The 21359-nt window shown below is 43.8% G+C and overlaps 1 protein-coding gene across 4 annotated transcripts in view; it reads right to left on the reverse strand.

Annotated features, from left to right (window-relative positions):
* The window catches only part of LOC121533909 (pre-B-cell leukemia transcription factor 1-like), a 103490-nt gene that overhangs the window by 14367 nt on the left and 67764 nt on the right, over positions 1-21359 (reverse strand). For all 4 annotated transcript variants that reach the window (XM_041840248.2, XM_041840247.2, XM_041840250.1 and 1 more), the window contains exon 3: positions 36-283. In XM_041840248.2, the coding sequence (XP_041696182.1) occupies positions 36-283 (248 nt within the window). The remainder of the gene's footprint in view (positions 1-35; positions 284-21359) is intronic.

The raw sequence follows: 21359 nt of genomic DNA on the forward strand, positions 1-21359 counted from the left end.
TCTCTGAAGGGTGAGTGCATCCTGTCAACCCTCACCTGTTCGTATTTCTCCAGCTCTGTGTGGTAGATCTGTCTGATCTGAGAGAGCTTGGCTCTGTAGTCCGAGTGTTCCGCTGAAGTATCCGCTCCTGCCCCGCCTCCTGAGGCTGCAGCTGCAGCCGCAGCCGCTGCAGAACCGCCTCCCTTCTCCGGTCCAGACACGCCCTCCGCCAGCAACATGTTGTCCAATCGCATGAGCTGGGCATCTGGAGGCTCCTCCTCCTGGGCGCCACGGATACTCAGCACTGCAAACGACAGGAAGGGGTCAGAGGTTAGAGGTCAATTACGCAGGTCACCAATCACAGCATCGTAACACCGTAACAAGCTGTCGGCTGTAGGCAGCGCTCCACGCCCTGCCTGATTCCACACCTGACACACGCAACACACACACCATGCCTAACACACACACACACAAACCATGCCTAACACACACACACACACACCACGCCTAACACACACACACACCACGCCTAACACACACACACACCATGCCTAACACACACACACACACACCACGCCTAACACACCCTCCTCCTCTGGTCTGAAGAGCAACGGTGCAGCAGAATTGTTTTCTTTTCACCACAGTAACACCTGGTGGTGCATCCATGTGGACTGTAAAAGCAACTGGCAACGAGTAACGACCAGGCTCAGACTGAGACTACTAGAGTACAGTGTGTAGTATAAATGGCAGTAGCAGTACGTAGTGTAGCTGAAGTGTAGCTGGCAGTAGGACCTCCCTGTCTGGACGGGGTTCATCCAGTTGATAAATCACCTGCCTCTTTATTGCTCATCTCTCTGCCAGAACAAAGGCTACGCAGCTAAAGACTCTGGCAAGACTGCACATAATCAAACTCACTTTATATCATTTAATTAACTTAAAATACAACTTCAATAATAAATGGAATGGTATCAAACACATGGAAACTACATGTTTGATGTGTTCGATACCATTTAATTTATTCAGTTCCAGCCATTACTATGAGCACATCCTTTCCAATTAAGGTGCCACCGGCCGCCTGTGGAATAGGGTGCCATGTGGGACACACACTCAGTGTCGGTGACATCATTGGTATCTTAGATGCCATATGTCAGTATTGGGACACAATGAACTGTGGATAATGGTGGTTTTGTACTTGAATAATTTCAAGTTCAGTCTGTAAATTTAACGTTGCAAACACACACTAATTGATGCTCTTACAGTGGTGGTTGGTTACTGTTCTTACAATACCCTAACAGTGATGTTGTGTAAGGCGTAAGGATCTGGGCAACAACTAAAGCCTGTCATTGAGCAATAGTGGACAGTGTGAGGTCAGAAACAGAGCACTGGACTGTGTGTGGAGCGGCAGAGAGAAGGTATATTCATGCTGTTCCATTTCCTTCCTCTAGAGGTCTCCCTCGCTGTTCTTTAGGGTAGACATGGCCGACCTTCCATCTTCAGAAATGACACAGATGCTACCTCCTCCTATTATTCAAGAGCCACCTTCTCCCACTGTCCATGAATTGAAATGGATAACAGGGAAGACAAGTGCATCAAAAGCAGCATACACAATGTCATTACTTCTAAGGCTACAGCCACTTATGCAGTGTCTGTATATGACTTACTGACTTGAAGGCCAATGTGTGTCGATTGCCATTTAAAATGTAACACTCCTTACATGTCTCCTTGTCTCTGAATGAAAGGGGACAGGCAGGGAACACTTCATTAATCCAGAGACAATGGGAGTAGTTTGGTACATTAACCCCAGACTAGACCACTGCCCCAGCTCTGGGATGGGCTGGCTAGCTGACTGGTTGGCTGGGGTGGCTAGGGTGGGGGTGGCTGGGCTGTGTGGGGGGTCAGCGGGATGAGAAAGAGGCCAGCTGTACAGCCAGAGGGAGGGTACCCCCGCCGCTCCCCCCTACAACCCCCCTCTCCCCCCCTAGAGGTCAGGGGTTCAGGCTGTGGGCCCAGCGGGAGATAGATTAAGTCGCGTTGCCAAGTAGATTGAGTAGATGGGGGGAGCATTGGGGAGTGTTGGTCTAAGGGGGGTCATCCTGGGACTAACAGGACTGCTGTACAAACATCCTGTCAGTGTCAGAAATATGTAGGGAACATCCCTGTCTCATTAGAGAACGTCTTTCATCACACTGATAAGGTATGGATGAGATGGAGGGAGGGAAATCCCCCTGGCTGTGTGCATCTGGAATGGCACCCTATTCCCTATATAGTGCACTCCTTGCCCTGGTAAAAAGGAGTGCACTATATAGGGAATAGGGTACCATTTTAGACGCAGCCATTGTCTTTTACGGTCACTACGTTTCTCTGTCTCCTGGCTAGACTACTTCTGCCAGGTGCATTTCTAAACAGGAATGATGTCATCCAAAAATCTAATAGGCCTGTCCATACTTGTTCATATATCTGTAGAAGTTCTGCTCCCCTACCACAGGCCCTGCTCCCCTACCACAAGACCTGCTCCCCTACCACAGGCCCTGCTCCCCTACCACAGGTCCTGCTCCCTTACCACAGGCCCTGCTCCCCTACCACAGGTCCTACTCCCCTACCACAGGCCCTGCTCCCCCACCACAGGTCCTACTCCCCTACCACAGGTCCTACTCCCCTACCACAGGCCCTGCTCCCCCACCACAGGTCCTACTCCCCTACCACAGGTCCTACTCCCCTACCACAGGCCCTGCTCCCCCACCACAGGCCCTGCTCCCCTACCACAGGTCCTACTCCCCTACCACAGGTCCTACTTCCCTACCACAGGCCCTGCTCCCCTACCACAGGTCCTACTCCCCTACCACAGGTCCTACTCCCCTACCACAGGTCCTACTTCCCTACCACAGGCCCTGCTCCCCTACCACAGGGCCTACTTCCCTACCACAGGTCCTACTCCCCTACCACAGGTCCTACTTCCCTACCACAGGGCCTGTTCCCCTACCACAGGTCCTGCTCCCCTACCACAGGCCCTGCTCCCCTACCACAGGTCCTGTTCCCCTACCACAGGGCCTGTTCCCCTACCACAGGGCCTGTTCCCCTACCACAGGGCCTGCTCCCCTACCACAGGTCCTGTTCCCCTACCCCAGGGCCTGTTCCCCTACCGCAGGACCTGCTCCCCTACCACAGGGCCTGTTCCCCTACCACAGGGCCTGCTCCCCTACCACAGGTCCTGTTCCCCTACCGCAGGACCTGCTCCCCTACCACAGGGCCTGTTCCCCTACCACAGGGCCTGCTCCCCTACCACAGGTCCTGTTCCCCTACCACAGGGCCTGTTCCCCTACCGCAGGAGCTGCTCCCCTACCACAGTAACACAGAGGAGTGTGCTAGAGCAACACATTTCCTCTGGTGACCACCACCTCATAAATACCTAATGGGTAAAGTGAGTGTGAAACAGGGTTGAGAGACTGTAAAATAACCCGGTGGAAAAATGTGTTGTACAATATCGTTATCACCTATAATTGTTCATAGGATAATACCACAGGAATACATTTGTAAAATAGTGGGAAAGATTCAGAGAACAGATAGTGTGTATGTATGTATGTATGTATATTATTTTACTGCTCTAGGGATATAATTATTGTTTGGATAACCTTATTTACTATTATGTATAGATTTTTACCATACATTTTTTTCACTCTTTATGCAATGCGCAACACTGGAAGAACACCGGAAGAAGAATTATAATTGAATTACCACAGTGAATTATTGTAATGTTTGTTTATGTGTCAATTAATCCCATAAGGGATTGCTTGCCAATTGGCGATTTGACACGAAAATAAAATGTCCTTCATTTCATTCATTCATTCATTCATTCATTCATTCATTCATTCATTTACTAGTAACTGTGTGCAAGGTAAACTACATTTTGGACTATGAGTAAACCTGGATGACTAAACCAAGTCTTTTGTTTACTGCCAGTTCACATGATCTTTCCTGTCCCTTGGTTAAAGGGCAGGGATAAAGAGTTCCCACTAAATCACACATTTAACAGCATTTTGGGACTCAAAGAGCACACAAAAGCTAGGGAGGAACCTCTTCTCCTCGCCTCTTCTCCTCTTCTCAGATGTTTGCAGCTGAAAACTAAGGCTCACGGATTTCTTCCCAAAGTCATAAAATGTCTAGACTGTCAAATGAAAATGGAACATAAAGTGTGTGTCCCAAATGGCACCCTATTCACTTTATACTGCACAAATTTTGACCAGAGCAAGTAGTGTACTATATAGGGAATAGGGGGCCATTTGGGACACACACCAAAAATTCCCTCCTGCGTTCACGCAATGATTCGATTCTCATCTGCCAAGTCTCGAGCTTAACATTCACAAAGTGTTTATTTTACTTGGCCTGAAGTACCTCCCCCATCAGTCTTATAAGAGAGCGACCGTTCCACTGCAGGTCAGAGCTTCTAAGATCTTGCTCAGAGAAAAAAACAGAGAGAGGGGAAATACTTGATCCACATTTAGAGAGTGAACTAAGAAAAAAGGTCAGCTACAAAATGCGGCAGAAAAATGTAAGATGTAGTTGATACTGTAGAATAAAGTATTTATTTGTGGAAGGTTATAGGCTAGGGATACATGAATAATAATATTTTTGTATGAATAAATATAAAATGTGTCATTTAGTTGGCATAATCTGAACATTCCCTTAGCGTATTTAATCAAGTGCTGCAAAGACATAATTGTTTTTGGAGCAAAACAATATCTACAAGAAACTGTCACTGTTCAACCCCTTAATTCCCCCTTAATATCTGTCTCCTGGTTTCACCTTGGAGTTGTTTGGCCATTTGTTTTACACAGCCAGGAACCCCAGAGGAGCATTATCAGGCAGTATGAGAGACAGAACCAAAGAACCTGCTGCAGTGTGTGTCTGCCTCCAAGGATATTGGAGTATATTTAGGTATGTGTAATATAATGTACAATATTGGAGTTATTTGGCTATTTGGTTTCCACAGACAGGAAGCCCATAGGAGTAGCAGGCAGAACCAGGGAGCTGGGACCTGCTGTTTGTCTGGCTGCCCTGCCTGGTCTGAAGAGGATGCTGCCCTGATGGAGGCAAATTATGATTTATTTATTCCGCCCTGAACCTAAAGCACATAATTAAAACCATGGAACGGATTATCTTAAACAAATAAAATGAATAAAGAAAGAAGGGAGGGGGGGACAACAACATGCTTCTGTAAAATGGTCTTTGCTGTGGGTCATAATTACACGAGTCAATGAGAGCCACTTTATTGGCTAATGGCAGGCTAATTGATTCATCCTAATGTTTCCCAGCCATGGGTCTGTTCTGATCTGCTCTAGACCTGGGTTCAAATACTATTTGAAATAATGTAGCTGGGCTTGATTGAGCTTGTCTGGCGCAATGGACCAACACAAAACTGCTAACTCCCGGCAGGCTAAAGCAAACACTAAAAGTATTTAAAAGATTTAAAATAGCATTTGAACCCAGGTCTGCTCTGTTCTCCTCTCCCTGTACAATAGTGTTGCTGAACTTACTTAGCCACCCGCAGACAAACATTGAGGGTTCTCCCAGGGATAAACAACTATCTATTCTTTCCTTCTTAATGCGTTTGAGCCAATCAGTTGTGTTGTGACTAGGTAGGGGGGGTATACAGAAGACAGCCCTATTTGGTAAAAGACCAAGTCCATATTATGTCAAGAACAGCTCAAATAAGCAAAGAGAAAATACAGTCCATCATTACTGTAAGACATGAAGGTCAATCAATATGGAAAATGTCAAGAACTTTGAAAGTTTCTTCAAGTACAGTCGCAAAAACCATCAAGTGCTATGATAAAACTGGCTCTCATGAGGACCGCCACAGGAATGGAAGACCCAGAGTTACCTCTGCTGCAGAGGATAAGTTCATTAGAGTTACCAGCCTCAGAAATTGCAGCCCAAATAAATGCTTCACAGAGTTCAAGTAATAGACATATCTCAACATCAACTGTTCAGAGGAGATTGTGTGAATCAGGCCTTCATGGTCGAATTGCTGCAAAGAAACCACTACTAAAGGACACCAATAAGAAGAAGAGACTTGCTTGGGCCAAGAAACACGAGCAATGGACATTAGACCGGTGGAAATGTGTGCTTTGGTCTGGAGACCAAATTGGAGATTTTGGTTCCAACCGCTGTGTCTTTGTGAGACGCGGTGTGGGTGAACGGATGATCTCCGCATGTGTATTTCCCACCGTAAAGGTGGTGGTGTTATGGTGTGGGGGTGCATTGCTGGTGACACTGTCTGTGATTTATTTAGAATTCAAGGCACACTTAACCAGCATGGCTACCACAGCATTCTGCAGCGATTCGCCATCCCATCCTGTTTGGGCTTAGTGGGACAATCATTTGTTTTTCAACAGGACAATGACCCAACACACCTCCAGGCTGTGTAAGGGCTATTTGACCAAGAAGGAGAGTGATGGAGTGCTGCATCAGATGACCTGCCCCCAACCTCAACGCAATTGAGATGGTTTGGGATGAGTCGGACCGGAGAGTGAAGGAAAAGCAGCCAACAAGTGCTCAGCATATGTGGGAACTCCTTCAAGACTGTTGGAAACGCATTCCAGGTGAAACTGGTTGAGAGAATGCCAAGAGTGTGCAAAGCTGTCATTAAGGCAAAGGGTGGCTATTTGAAGAATCTCAAATATAAAATATATTTTGATTTGTTTAACACTTTTTTGGTTAATACATGATGTGTTATTTCATAGTTTTGATATCTTCACTATTATTCTACAATGTAGAAAATAGTAAAAATAAAGAAAAACCCTTGAATGAGTTGGTGTGTCCAAACTTTTGACAGGTACTGTATATATTGATTAATTAAGCTGTTTTAAGGTTATTTTGTTTCACTGTCACTAAACATGTATAGGGGTGGTGGGATCTTTTGAGGTTGTTTTTCTCGAGGGCGCAACCAGCTGGTGAGGCTGGTTGCAATGGCCACTCAGGAGGGTTTGGGATTGGAAAAACTTAGTCGGTGGCATGGAGTAAAGATTCCTGCTTAGGCAGAGTGTTCGGTGGAAGAATGTAGTTTAGCAGTTGGCGCTATCATTGGGTATGATAGCATAAAATCATCCTCAAGGATGAATAGCGCTGTAGTGATATTCTTAGATTCCATTGAAAATGTGAATACGATAGTTGAGAGTGGTGTTGTATTTAAAGAGACGCAGGTGTCGTTATTTCCTTTAATGAATCTGGAGAAGAAAGTTATACTTTCTAACGTGCCACCATTTGTTAGAGATGAAGTGTTGGAGCGAGAGTTAGCTCATCATGGTAAAATTGTATCCACAATAATAAAGATTCCTTTTGGATGCAAGTCTCCTTTGCTGAAACACAGTGGTGTGTAGTCACAAAAGCCCAAAAAGTGGGGGTGTAGCTATCCTGTTCTCAAAAGGGTTTTTGCCTTTGGCGAATGAGGTTGAAGACATCACTATGTGTTTGATAAATGTATATGCTCTAATGGTGGCAGTTGAGAGGGTAGGTTTCTTAGAGACATTATCAAACACCATTGAGAAATGTAACAAAGAAGATTATTTACTTCTTGCTGGAGATTTTAACTGTACAGTCAGTGATTTAGATAGAAACCACAAAGAACCTCATATAGCCTCAAGGAATTTTCTAAAACGTCTTATTGTAACACATTAACTGTGTGGTATTTGGTGGAGGCAGGAGACAGTATACATGTGCCCAAGTGAGAGAGAACATAATCTCTATGGCCAGGTTAGATAGGTTTTATTGTTTTGACCATCAATCTCAGGTCTGCAAATCAAGTGTGATAACCCCAGTGGGATTTTCTGATCATTGTTTAATAGAGGTGGTGTTCATCAACGCTGTAAACCCAAAAGCGCATAATGGCATTTTAATATAACTTTATTGAGTGATGTTCACTTCAGGGAATGTTTATGTTCTTTCTGGGAGAAGTGGAAGTCTCAAAAGGCCAGTTTTGTATCATTTCAACAGTGGTGGGATATAGGGAAAAACAGATTCAACAATTCTGTAATCAATACACAATGAATGTTACTAGAGACATCACCAGACCAATGGTAGCCCTAGAGTCTGAAATAGTAGAACTCCTGAAGTTAGTTGAAACCACAGGAGATCGAGGCCATACTCAGGCCCACAGGAGAAGAAAAGCTGCATTGGCAGACCTGCTGGGTATTAGAGCACAGGGGGCATTGGTGAGAACTACGTTTCAGGGAATCTCTGAAATGGATGTCTCATCCTAATTGTTATTTGGTTTAGAGAAAAATAATGGGTAAATAAGAATTATTAATTGCCTCAAATCAGCCGTTGGACAAGAGCTCACTAGCCCTAGTGAAACTCTGAAAAGGGCAGTAGAGTTCTATGCTGAGCTCTACAAGTGTGAGTCCAAAGAGGATACAACAGTGACACAGCAGTTCCTTGATGGGCTCCCACAGGTGGCTGCAGAAGCTCAGGTTGAGCTAGAGAAACCATTGTCTTTGCAGGAGCTATACACTGCATTAAAATACATGGAAAATGGAAGAGCACCAGGCATTGATGGGCTTCCCGTTTACTTTTTTAAGTCATTTTGGGCTATGTTGGGAGAGGATTGGCTAGCAGTAGTTAATGATAGTTTGACCGGAAGGTTACTACCGATAAGCTGTAGAAGGGCTGTCCTTACTCTGTTGCCAAAAAAGGGTGACCCTAAGGAGGTGAAGAACTGGAGGCCAGTGGCTTTATTGTGCACTGATTATAAGATCCTCTCAAAGGCTTTGTCCAACAGGCTGAGGAAGGTGATGGGGCAAATCATACGGACCAGTCCTACTGTGTTCCCGGCAGGCAGATATGGGATAATATTTCTCTGATTCAAGATTTTTTGGACGTCTCTAGGGCTACTGGGTCGGATGCTGGTCTAATTTCAATTGATCAGGAAAAGGCATTTGAGTTGAACATCAATACTTATGGCACACTTTTGAGGCGTTTGGTTTCAACTCTAGTTTTATTGCCATGATCAGGGTGATGTATGGTAATATTGAGAGTGTATTGAAAGTTAACGGTGGCTTGAGTGCTCCTTTTAAAGTGTGTAGAGGTATCAGGCAGGGGTGTTCTTTGTCAGGAATGTTATATGCCATCGCTATAGAGCCACTACTAAATAGCATTAGAAGTCGAATTGAAGGGGTGCACCTTTCAGAGGATATTCCTCCTATTCGTCTCTCAGCATATGCTGATGATGTTGTTATTTTAGTGAAAAATCAAGCAGAGGTGGATAGTTTGAGTCTTATGGTTGATAGGTTTAAAGGAATATCCTCTGCAAAGGTAAATTGGGAAAAAAGTTGTGCTTGACAATTTGGAAAATGGTCTGGAGGGATCATGGCTTTGCCAGGGGGGCTGGAATGGTGTAAGGGAGGTTTTAAGTATCTTGGAGTGTACTTAGGGAATGAAGAGACAATGGGAAAACAATTTAATGGGGTGCTTGAAATGGTGGAAGGGAGGATGAGGAGATGGCGTTGGTTGTTATCTCGTATGTCATATAGGGGCCGCACTATTATAGTTAACAATGTGATTGCCTCTGCACTGTGGCATCGGTTGTCATGTTTAGAGTCACCATCTGGCCTTCTGGCTAAGATACAGGCAAGTATTGTAGATATATTTTGGGATAGATATAATTGGGTTCCACAAAGTGTTTTGTAATTGCCCAAAGAGGAGGGGGGACAAGGTCTTGTACATCTTGCTAGTAGGGCTGCTTCTTTCCGGTTTCAGTTTATTCAAAGGTTGCTTTACGTTCCATTTCCAAGACTGAGGATTACACCCAATATCCCAGAGTCAGAAAGAAAGGAGTTATTACTGGATTTGAGAAGGTTGGAAGAGGTGGGTTTGGATGAGGTGAATGGGAAAGATTTATATAGGGGTGTGTCAAGGTTTTGAAGAAAGATAAATTGAAGAATAGAAAATACACTCCTTGGAGGGTAAAACTGGGCATTGGTAACAAGGTGAAGCCAGCATGGAGAGCACTGTACAAGCCACCGTTACAAAAAGGCACTGGTCACATGCAATGGAGGGTTTTGAATGGCATCATTGCAGTTAATGCTTTAGTTTCTGTTATTAACTCAGATGTTAGAGATGTCCTTTTTGTAATTTAAGAGAAACTATTTTTCATTGTTTTATGGAGTGTGAGAGGATTAAGCCTCTCTTTGAATTACTAGACTCTTTGTTTACAGCTGGAGGGGAGATTTTCAATAAAACTGTTTTTATTTTAGGGTTTCAATATTGTAAGCAAAAGAATAGAAAGTGTCAACTGTTAAATTTTATTTTGGGACAAGCTAAGATGTCGATTTTTCTGAGTAGGAAACATAAAATAGATACGGGATATGGGCAGGATGTAAGAAGTGTTCTTAAAGGATTAGTCAAAGCAAGAATAAAAGTAGATTTGAAGTTTTCTTTGGCTGTAAAATATCTCCCATTGTTTGAGGAAACGTTGGGCTTATGAAGGAGTGTTGTGCTTTGTAGAGGAGGATAAATTATTTTTTGTTGATGAAATGAGTTGAATGTATAAATAAGATTTTTTATTTAATGTAATTTTATTTATTTTTTTATTTAGAAATGACTCATTTGTTGTTTAATTTTTAAAAAGGCATAGTGTGCCATTATTTGTGTTAAGAATTAAATGAAATAAAGGTTTTATAAAACTCAAACTCACTCTCTCTCTGTAATCTATCTATCTATCTATCTATCTATCTATCTATCTATCTATCTATCTATCTATCTATCTATCTATCTATCTATCTATCTATCTATCTATCTATCTATCTATCTATCTATCTATCTATCTATCTATCTATCTATCTATCTATCTATCTATCTATCTATCTATCTATCTATCTATCTATCTATCTATCTATCTATCTATCTATCTATCTATCTATCTATCTATCTATCTATCTATCTATCTATCTATCTATCTATCTATCTATCTATCTATATATATCTCTCTCTCTATTTTTCTCTCTCTATCTCTCTTGCTCTCTCTATCTATCTCTCTCTATCTATCGCTCTCTTTCTGGAGAGATAGAGGAAAAGGAAAAGTGTCAGAGAAAACAGTGAGAGAGCATTGTTTAGGTCTACAGTGTTTAGGTCTACAGTGTTTAGGTCTACAGTGTTTAGGTCTACAGTGTTTAGGTCTACAGTGTTTAGGTCTAAGCGATTCCCTCTTGGCAGATAGTCTCTGTGTTTTCCTATATAGACAGTGAGCAGGCAGGCATCAGCGTGGATGGATGCATTCTGTTCGCAGCGGAGGATCAATGGATCAAGCCAGGAAGGCCAGAATGATGACAACCATCGGTCGGTTTTGTCGTCACTGCAAATGTCATCCGTTGAAAATAAATTAAAACTAAACTAAAACTAAACCAATGGGAGACCATGACATTTATTCAACCCTCTCGCAGCACTTGGCTTTCGGGGAGATGGATTTTTGACTGTCTGGTAATTTATTGGATAATATTTATTTCCTTTCTAAGAAGCCACTCAGGAAACAGCCATGTTCTTTCAATCAAATTCAATCAAATTCATTTATAAAGCCCGTTTTACATAAGCAGGTGTCACAAAGTGCTTATACAGAAACCCAGCCTAAAACCCCAAACAGCAAGCAATGCAGATGTAGAAGCACTGTGGTTTATTCTTTGAGTATAAGCTGGGAATATTAGGCATGGGGGTGATTTACACACCTTTATTTGGAGAGGTCTGCTTCCCTAAACCCTCTTTCTATCTCTCTCTCGCTCCCTCTCTCTCTCCCTCTGTCTCCCTCTCTCTCTATCTCTCTCTCTCACTGACTTTCTTATCCTTGTTTTGAACAGTAGGACGTGTAACACTCTCTCCATTTCCCTGTATTTTCCATTAATAAATTACCCAGGTGCAGACTGGCTAGTGGCTTTCTGTGATGACACCGTCGTTGGATGTCGAAATATTAATTGAACTGCTAGAATGGAGCAGTAGATCATTTCAGCTTAACCCTGAGTTTGGGGCCAGCCTTAATTGAGCAAGGACAAGGAACAAATCTCCCTCCTCTCTCTGAGAGAGACTGAAGTGTCTCAGAGAGGAGAGGAGAAGAGGAGAGGAGGGGATCAGCTGTGGGAGGACATATGAGGCAGGGTATAACCAGGCAGCTAGTACAGTAAGGGAAATATTCACTTGACTCTATAGGCCACTGTATGTGTAATTGACAAAATAAATATCCTCCACGTGTTTTATCACAGTTACAACAATAATGGACATCCAAAATAGTTAGATTGAAAAACATATAATACATATGAATAATAGAGGTTATAACTTCCATCCTCCCAAAATATACTAGCTTTGTGTCTGTCAGTGTTTGGACAATATTTGGGAGTGTATCAAAGCCTTCTGGAGGGGCGATTAAGCTCTAGCTAGCTCTCTTCCAGGACAGCGCCTGCCTGCCTGCCTGCCTGCCTGCCTGCCTGCCTGCCTGCCTGCCTGCGTGCCTGCCTGCCTGCCTGCGTGCCTGCCTGCCTGCCTGCCTGCGTGCCTGCCTGCCTGCCTGCCTGCCTGCCTGCCTGCCTGCCTGCCTGCCTGCGTGCGTGCCTGCCTGCGTGCCTGCCTGCCTGCCTGCCTGCCTGCCTGCGTGCGTGCCTGCATGCCTGCCTGCCTGCGTGCCTGCCTGCCTGCCTGCGTGCCTGCGTGCCTGCGTGCCTGCCTGCCTGCCTGCCTGCCTGCGTGCGTGCCTGCCTGCCTGCCTGCCTGCGTGCGTGCCTGCCTGCCTGCCTGCGTGCCTGCCTGCCTGCGTGCCTGCAGTCCTTTTTCAACTGATTCAGCTCTTTTTTTAAATGGCATAACAATACCCGGCCCTGGTAGTTACAGCACAGTACACCCTGTACCTACCGCCATCCGCGGTCCAGATATCATATTCATCGGATTAGGGGAGGGAGGCAAACCAACACCAATAACAGCGAGCGGGGCTGTCAAAAGCTATTAACATATGTAATCCCATTCTAGATTTCTCCAACATGATAACAGGGAAGGTTGGTGTGGAAGCCTGCCATGGCAGTCTGATGATATGGGAAACGCTGATGTTTAATTAATGATGTTGGGTCGTTCTGTCACAGTTAGAGTGATGTATGGTCAAGCTGAGGGTGTGTGTGTGTGCGTGTGAGTGTGTGTGACAGAGGGCCCCCCCTGGACCAGGGTGCCTCTGACAGAGATGATGAGTCGCTGTGCTGCGGTCTCAAGCTGCGTGAGCTGGCAGACAGACTGACAGACACCTTTGGAGCCTCTCCAGTTTACATAGCGATACTGTAACATGATCTGCTGTGTTACGTCAGGGTCGGCAGCATGGGGATCCGGCCAGTCAGGTGACGGTCCAGATATGCCCCGTACCAGACACCATGCAAAGGACACACACACACACACACATATACAGTATATTCAGTGTCCTTGAAAAGTATTCAGACCCCTTGACTTTTTCCACATTTTGTTACGTTACAGACTTATTCTAAAATGGATTAAATAAAACAATTTCCTCAGCATTCTACACACAATACCCCATTATGACAAAGCAAAAACAGGTTTGTATGCATTTGTGCACATTTATGAAAAATAAAAAACAGAAATACCTTATTTACATAAGTATTCAGACGCTTTGCTATGAGACTCGAAACTGAGCTCAGGTGCATCCTGTTTCGATTGATCATTTACATTTTACATTTTAGTCATTTAGCAGACGCTCTTATCCAGAGCGACTTACAGTTAGTGAGTGCATACATTTTTCATATTCTATCATCCTTGAGATGTTTCTACAACTTGATTGGAGTCCACCTGTGGTAAACTCAATTGATTGGACATGATTTGGAAAGGCACACACCTGTCTATGTAAGGTCCCACAGTTGACAGTGCATGTCAGACCAAAAACCAAGCCATGAGGTCGATGGAATTGTCCGTAGCGCTCCGAGACAGGATTGTGTCGAGGCACAGATCTGGAGAAGGGTACCAAAACATTTCTGAAGCATTGAAGGTCCCCAAGAACACAGTGGCCTCCATCAATCTTAAATGGAAGAAATTTAGAACCACCAAGACTCTTCCTAGAGCTGGTCGCCTGGCCAAACTGAGCAATCAGGGGAGAAGGGCCTTGGTCAGGGAGGTGACCAAGAACCTGATGGTCACTCTGACAGTGCTCTAGAGTTCCTCTGTGGACATGGGAGAACCTTCCAGAAGGACAACCATCTCTGCAGTACTCCACCAATCAGGCCTTTATGGTAGAGTGGCCAGACGGAAGCCACTCCTCACATGACAGCCCGCTTGGAGTTTGCCAAAAGGCACCTAAAGACTCTCAGACCGTGAGAAACAAGATTCTCTGGTTTGATGAAACCAAGATTGAACTCTTTGGCCTGAATGCCAAACGTCACGCCTGGAGGAAACTTGGCACCATCCCTACGATGAAAGCATGGTGGTGGCACCATCATGCTGTTGGGATGTTTTTCAGCGGCAGGTACTGGGAGACTAGTCAGGATCGAGGGAAAGATGAATGGAGCAAAGTACAGAGAGATCCTTGATGAAAACCTGCTCCAGAGCGCTCAGGACCTCAGACTGGGGGCGAAGGTTCACCTTCCAACAGGACAACGATCCTAAGCACACAGCCAAGACAACACAGGAGTGGCAAGTCTCTGAATGTCCTTGAGTGGCCCAGCCAGAGCCAGGACTTGAACCTGATCGAACTTCTCTGGAGAGACCTGAAAATAGCTGTGCAGCAACGCTCCCCATCCAACCTGACAGAACTTGAGAGGATCTGCAGAGAAGAATGGGAGAAACTCCCAAAATACAGGTGTGCCAAGCTTGTAGCATCATACCCAAGAAGACTTGAGGCTGTAATTTTTGCTTTGTCATTATGGGGTATTGTGTGTAGATTCTAAAATGTTATACATTTTAGAATAAGGCTGTAACCTAACAAAATGTGGAAAAAGTCAATGGGTCTGAATACTTTCCGAAGGCACTGTATACTAATCTGGTCTGGGCTTAACACTGACTATGCTCTGCTCTGCCACTCACACTGAATAATGATTAGGGCATAGTATGGCACAGAATCTGACATTACAGTTAGCATACATAGTGCTGTGGATAGCATTATGAAAACAGGGTGAGGATGTGTTAAGAAGCAGTTAGGGAGATGGATGGTGGTCATGTTCACTAGAGTAAATACACATCATTTCTACACATTAGTGATACTGTACTGCATATGCAAATGATTTAGAGTATGTTTTATCTCCATTTGATAATATATCATATTAATTGTTTAAAAGAGATAAGATCAAAAAATATCAACTATATTTAAAAGCTCAGCATCATTTAGAAACAAACGTATGTAGGATCAGATAAATAATAAAATCAGCACTTACAATTAAATCATTGTCCAATAATTGTATTGAAAGGCATAATGTGTATGTTTCCTAATGTTTCTCCCCCTCCTGAAGACAACTCATAAAAATATCACTTTGTTTCATTAAGTATAAAAAACCAAACAACAACAACAACATTGTGGGCTTTTGCATAATTAACACTTTGTGGTTGGGGGCCTGTGGTGTGGTGGGCCTGTCTAGATTAATTTACAGTGACAACATTGGCCCTATGTGTTTGCATTGGTGATTCAGTGAGCACACTTCATTGTGGCTTTAACAGTTAATAAATCACAGCAGCCCCCGCCCTCTCTCCCGACGCCAGCGAGGAGTGTGTGCTATGGTGGTCCTGTCACAAGGCAGGCAGCAGAGCCGAAGCGACAGCTACATGCTAATTCAACATCGGCATAATTCATTATACAGTCACAAGGGTAGTGGAACGGAAAGGGAACCAACACACACCGGGAGGACAACAACAGGCCTGTTATAACTAGGCCAGGCCAACCCTTTAGTAGTGTGGTCTGTTCTCCCTACGTGCCTTTATCAAAGCTGAAGCATGTAAACTGAGCCAGTTATCAGAGGTGAGGCTGCAGCTCATGGGTGATACAGACAATAGTCTATAAAACATTAATCATCAGTATAATTTAGTCAGAATACATCCATGAAAAATACAAATATACAGACATATAAAACCCTTATCTATTTATGATCATGATCATGATCAATTATGCTAAGTCAATAGCATTTTTTTTTTTACAGGGTACCACATTTGATTTCTTAAGGAGGATTTCAAATTCATAAAGGCCTACCGTTTTTTAAATGGTAAATACTAAACAGTAGACCTAGTGTAACAGCAGTGAGAGAAAGAGCCTACTCATGCCTCTTCAATGACCATTAGTCCAGGAAGATGTTAGAGCAGACACACGAAAGGTATGCTAGATGAAGGCTATTGAACTAAAGGCGATATTTACAATAAGATATAGGCTCAATTAAAATAATAATCCCATGTGCTCTTCAGAAGGTGACAGGGCGCAGCAGAGGAGCTGACAGGCGTCGCATTAACCATTAGCTTTGGTGCCTTCTTGTACTTTAACGTGGTCCCACGAGTTTGTGACCAGCAGTTCCAAAGTGAGTGGATCGCAGCGAGCGTTAGCTACACTTTGTGTGCGTCCCAAATGGCACCCTATTCCCTACATAGAGCACTTATTTTGACCAAGGTCATGCACTATATAGGGAATAGGGTGCCATTTGGGATGCATACCTACACTTTGTTAGGGGCGACCGCTGACCCTCACCTTTCCCTACAGCCCAGCCACCTCTAATAATGGTATTTAGAATCAGTACAAGCCATTAATGCAATAAGAAGAAGCCTGAGGCTTCATGGACAGTCCTGCTATGTTAACATCTATGGAGCGATGTTTAAGAGTGACAACGTTGTTCAGGAAACAAGGGAATAGCAGGTAGTCACTATTTATTCTATCCATCCGATCAGTCCTGTTGACTGGTTTTCAGTGAGAAGCAATTAAAGGCTGATCAGTACACTTTAATAAGGGCTGTTCAAAACATCAAGAAAATAATTTTTCATTAGTCATAATACAGTTAAAGTTGGAAGTTTACATACACTTAGGTTGGAGTCATTAAAACTTGTTTTTCAACCACTCCACACATTTCTTGTTAACAAACTATAGTTTTGGAAAGTCGGTTAGGACATCTACTTTGTGCAAGACACAAGTAATTTTTCCAACAATTGTTTACAGACTGATTATTTCACTTATAATTCACTGTATCACAATTCCAGTGGGTCAGAAGTTTACATACACTAGGTTGACTGTGCCTTTAAACAGCTTGGAAAATTCCAGAAAATGATGTCATGGCTTTAGAAGCTTTTGATAGGCTAATTGACATCATTTGAGTCAATTGGAGGTGTACCTGTGGATGTATTTCAAGGCCTACCTTCAAACTCAGTGCCTCTTTGCTTGACATCTTGGGAAAATCTAAAGAAATCAGCCAAGACCTCAGAAAACATATTGTAGACCTACCGCTCAGGAAGGAGACGTGTTCTGTCTCCTAGAGATGAGCGTACTTTGGTGCGAAAAGTGCAAATCAATCCCAGAACAACAGCAAAGGACCTTATGAAGACGCTGGAGGAAACAGGTACAAAAGTATCTATATCCACAGTAAAACGAGTCCCATATCGACATAACCTGAAAGGCCGCTCAGCAAGGAAGAAGCCACTGCTCCAAAACCGCCATTAAAAAGACAGACTACGGTTTGCAACTGCACATGGGGACAAAGATCATACTTTTTTGAGAAATGTCCTCTGGCCTGAAGAAACAAAAATAGAACTGTTTGGCCATAATGACCATTGTTATGTTTGGAGGAAAAAGGGGGATGCTTGCAAGCCGAAGAACACCATCCCAACCGTGAAGCACGGGGGTGGCAGCATCATGCTGTGGGGGTGCTTTGCTGCAGGAGGGACTGGGGTACTTCACAAAATAGATGGCATCATGAGGAAGGAAAATTATGTTGATATTTTGAAGCAACATCTCAAGACATCAATCAGGAAGTTAAAGCTTGGTCGCAAATGAGTCTTCCAAATGGACAATGACCCCAAGCATACTTCCAAAGTTGTGTCAAAATGGCTTAAGGACAACAAAGTCAAGGTATTGGAGTGGCCATCACAAAGCCCTGACCTCAATCCTATAGACATTTTGTGGGCAGAACTGAAAAAGCGTGTGCGAGCAAGGAGGCCTACAAACCTGATTCAGTTACACCAGCTCCGTCAGGAGGAATGGGCCAAAATTCACCCAAGTTATTGTGGGAAGCTTGTGGAAGGCTACCCAAAACATTTGACCCAAGTTAAACAATTTAAAGGCAATGCTACCAAATACTAATTGAGTGTATGTAAACTTCTGAACCACTGGGAATGTGATGAAATAAATAAAAGCTGAAATAAATTATTCTCTCTACTATTATTCTGACATTTCACATTCTTAAAATAAAGTGGTGATCCTAACTGACCTAAGACAGGGAATTTTTACTAGAATTAAATGTCAGGAATTGTGAAAAACTGAGTTTAAATGTAGTTGGCTAAGGTGTATGTAAACTTCCGACTTCAACTGTAGCTGATATTGACAGTTGGTCGACTGTTCTGCAGCCGAACGATGATGATGATGATGACAGATGATATTATACATCAACTCTCTTCTACATGTCAACATATCCCAGTTGCCAGTCAATAGAGTAGCCAGTCAGTCAACTCTCTGTAGTGTTTTCCATGTTAGCGTCCAGGCAGCATGCACCAGACTGGGGCGTCTGCCCTGATCTAAGAGCCTGAGGGGGTATGTTGACTAGGACTGTGCCATGTCACAGTGCCATGTCATTCATGTTGGCCTCCCCACCACTCCCTAACCGCCGCCCCTTATTAAAGCCATTCTTTGAGGAGATCAGACGAGCATGTCACTGTTACTGTCACTGATGCCCCAAAACAGGCCAGAGCACTAAAGGTGACCATGCACACTGCCACCATGAGCACAGAGACCAAGCAGAGAGATGAGCACTCAGCCAATGTTTGGCCTCTACCAGATCTCTGTTATCCTCTTGTCAGTGTGAGTTAATGGTTCTTTCTCCTCTCTGTCCTTCAGGGTGAGTGGACGGTCACAAAGCCTTGCACTGTACATGTCCCTTTGACCCTGGGCCACCCAGAATGACAGAGACTGAAGGACAGAGACAGATGTGCTTTTGGGATCAGCCTTCTTTAGGAATACACCATAAATGGATTGAAAGCAATTAATGATACAGAATAATTACCAATATCTGACAGACTGACAGTGCTGCTGCATAAAGTATGAAGTTTACAAGGGTATCCTGAATGTGTGGGGTAGGGTATTTTAGATGTCACACGAGTGTGAGTGGAGTGCTCATGGATAAAGTGGAAACAAGCCGTCATCCTCTCTCTGAAACGCCGGCAGCAGAGCAGGGCTTGCTCTCCTCCTTCTGTTCCAGCCCATTCCATATATCTGACTGTGGTGGGTCCCAAATGGCACCCTATTCCCGTTACGTAGTGCACTATTTTTTACCAGATCTCTATGGGCCCTGGTCAAAAGTACTGCACTATAAAGAGAATAGGGTGCCATTTGGGATGCAGACTGTGTTCACTTGGGTGGCATTTCTCATCCAGCACAGCTCTCTTACTGCCAACCAGTTTATGTAAAAGTGATTAACAGTAATTAATCCTTAATCACCATGATTAGCCAAGTCGCAATAAATTAGTCCACATCTGGAGCAGATGAGGGCCTGTGAGTGAAAGAGAGTGAGAGAGAGTAGAGGCAGGTTGGGATGCTGTCTGAGTCCGAGAGTAGAGGCAGGCCGGGATGCTGTCTGTGTCCGAAAGTAGAGGCAGGCCGGGATGCTGTCTGAGTCCTAGAGTAGAGGCAGGCTGGGATGCTGTCTGAGTCTGAGAGTAGAGGCAGGCTGGGATGCTGTCTGAGTCTGAGAGTAGAGGCAGGCTGGGATGCTGTCTGAGTCCGGCTAGCCTGCAGCCTTTACTGAAATGAAGCCTACCTAGTTCTGGAAGTGTTGCTGCGTTTTGATGAGCTATTGTGCATATACTGTATATAATCACACACATTGGTTTTGGCATTAGGTAATCCCCTTGTCTTGCTAGCTATATATAGGCTATACACTAAATCAAATCAAATCACATTTTATTTGTCACATGCGCCGAATACAGCAGGTGTAGTAGACCTTACCATGAAATGCCTTTAACCAACAATGCAGTTTTAAGAAAAATAAGAGTTAAGAAAATATTTACTAAATTAACTAAAGTAAAAAAATGTAAAAGTAACAATAAAATAACAATAACGAGGCTATATACAGGGGACACAAGTATCGAGTCAATGTGCGGCGGTACAGGTTAGTCGAGGTAATTGAGGTAATATGTACATGTAGGGAGAGGTAAAGTGACTGTCAGGCCTCCTGTAGCTCAGTTGGTAGAGCATGGCACTTGCAACGCCAGGGTTGTGGGTTCGATTCCCACGGGGGGCCAGTATGAAAAATGTATGCACTCACTAACTGTAAGTCGCTCTGGATAAGAGCGTCTGCTAAATGACTAAAACATGTAAAAAAATAAAAAATTCATTGTACAAAACATTAGCTCTTTTCAATGAAAGACTGACCAGGTGAAAGCTATGATCCCTTATTGATGTCACCTGTTAAATCCACTTCAATCAGTGGAGATGAAGGGTAGGTGACAGGTTAAATAGTGATTTTTAAGCCTTGAGACAATTGAGACATGGATTGTGTATGTGTGCCATTCAGAGGGTGAATAGGCAAGACAAAAGATTTAAGTGCCTTTGAACAGAGTATGATAGTAGGTGCCAGGCGCACCGGTTTGAGTGTGTCAAGAACTGCAACGCTTCTGGGTTTTTCACACTCAACAGTGTATCAAGAATGGTCCACCACCCAAAGGACATCCAGCCAACTTGACACAACTGTGGGAAGCATTGGAATACTTTTGACACCTTGTAGAGTCCATGTCTGACGAATTAAGGCTGTTCTGAGGGCAAAGGGGGTGCAACTCAATATTATGAAGGTGTTCCTAATGTTTTGTACACTCAGTGTACATACATCACATGTTGTAATTGTGTGTCCCAAGAGAGCATATCTCTAGAGATTCTAAAGTGAGAAAACATCAGAGATCCCATCACCTTTTCTTAACCCAACTACTTTTAAATCCATATCCACATTATAAATGATATACTGACCTTCAGCATGCATTACAAACAGACACACCAAAGCATGTTCCCCCACATTCATTATTGAACAAGGACACACACCTGTGCATACGCATGCATTCACACTCACAGACTTTCAAACACACCCCTCACTCTCTGCACTGTCATGCCCATGCTGCATTCTTGATTTCTGTGATGACTGAAGATGTGTCTGTGCATGCTGCACCAGAGTCCCCTTAAGAGTGAGTATGTAAATGTG

This window comes from Coregonus clupeaformis, chromosome 20 (genome assembly GCF_020615455.1).
Source record: "Coregonus clupeaformis isolate EN_2021a chromosome 20, ASM2061545v1, whole genome shotgun sequence".
Taxonomy (NCBI): domain Eukaryota; kingdom Metazoa; phylum Chordata; class Actinopteri; order Salmoniformes; family Salmonidae; genus Coregonus; species Coregonus clupeaformis.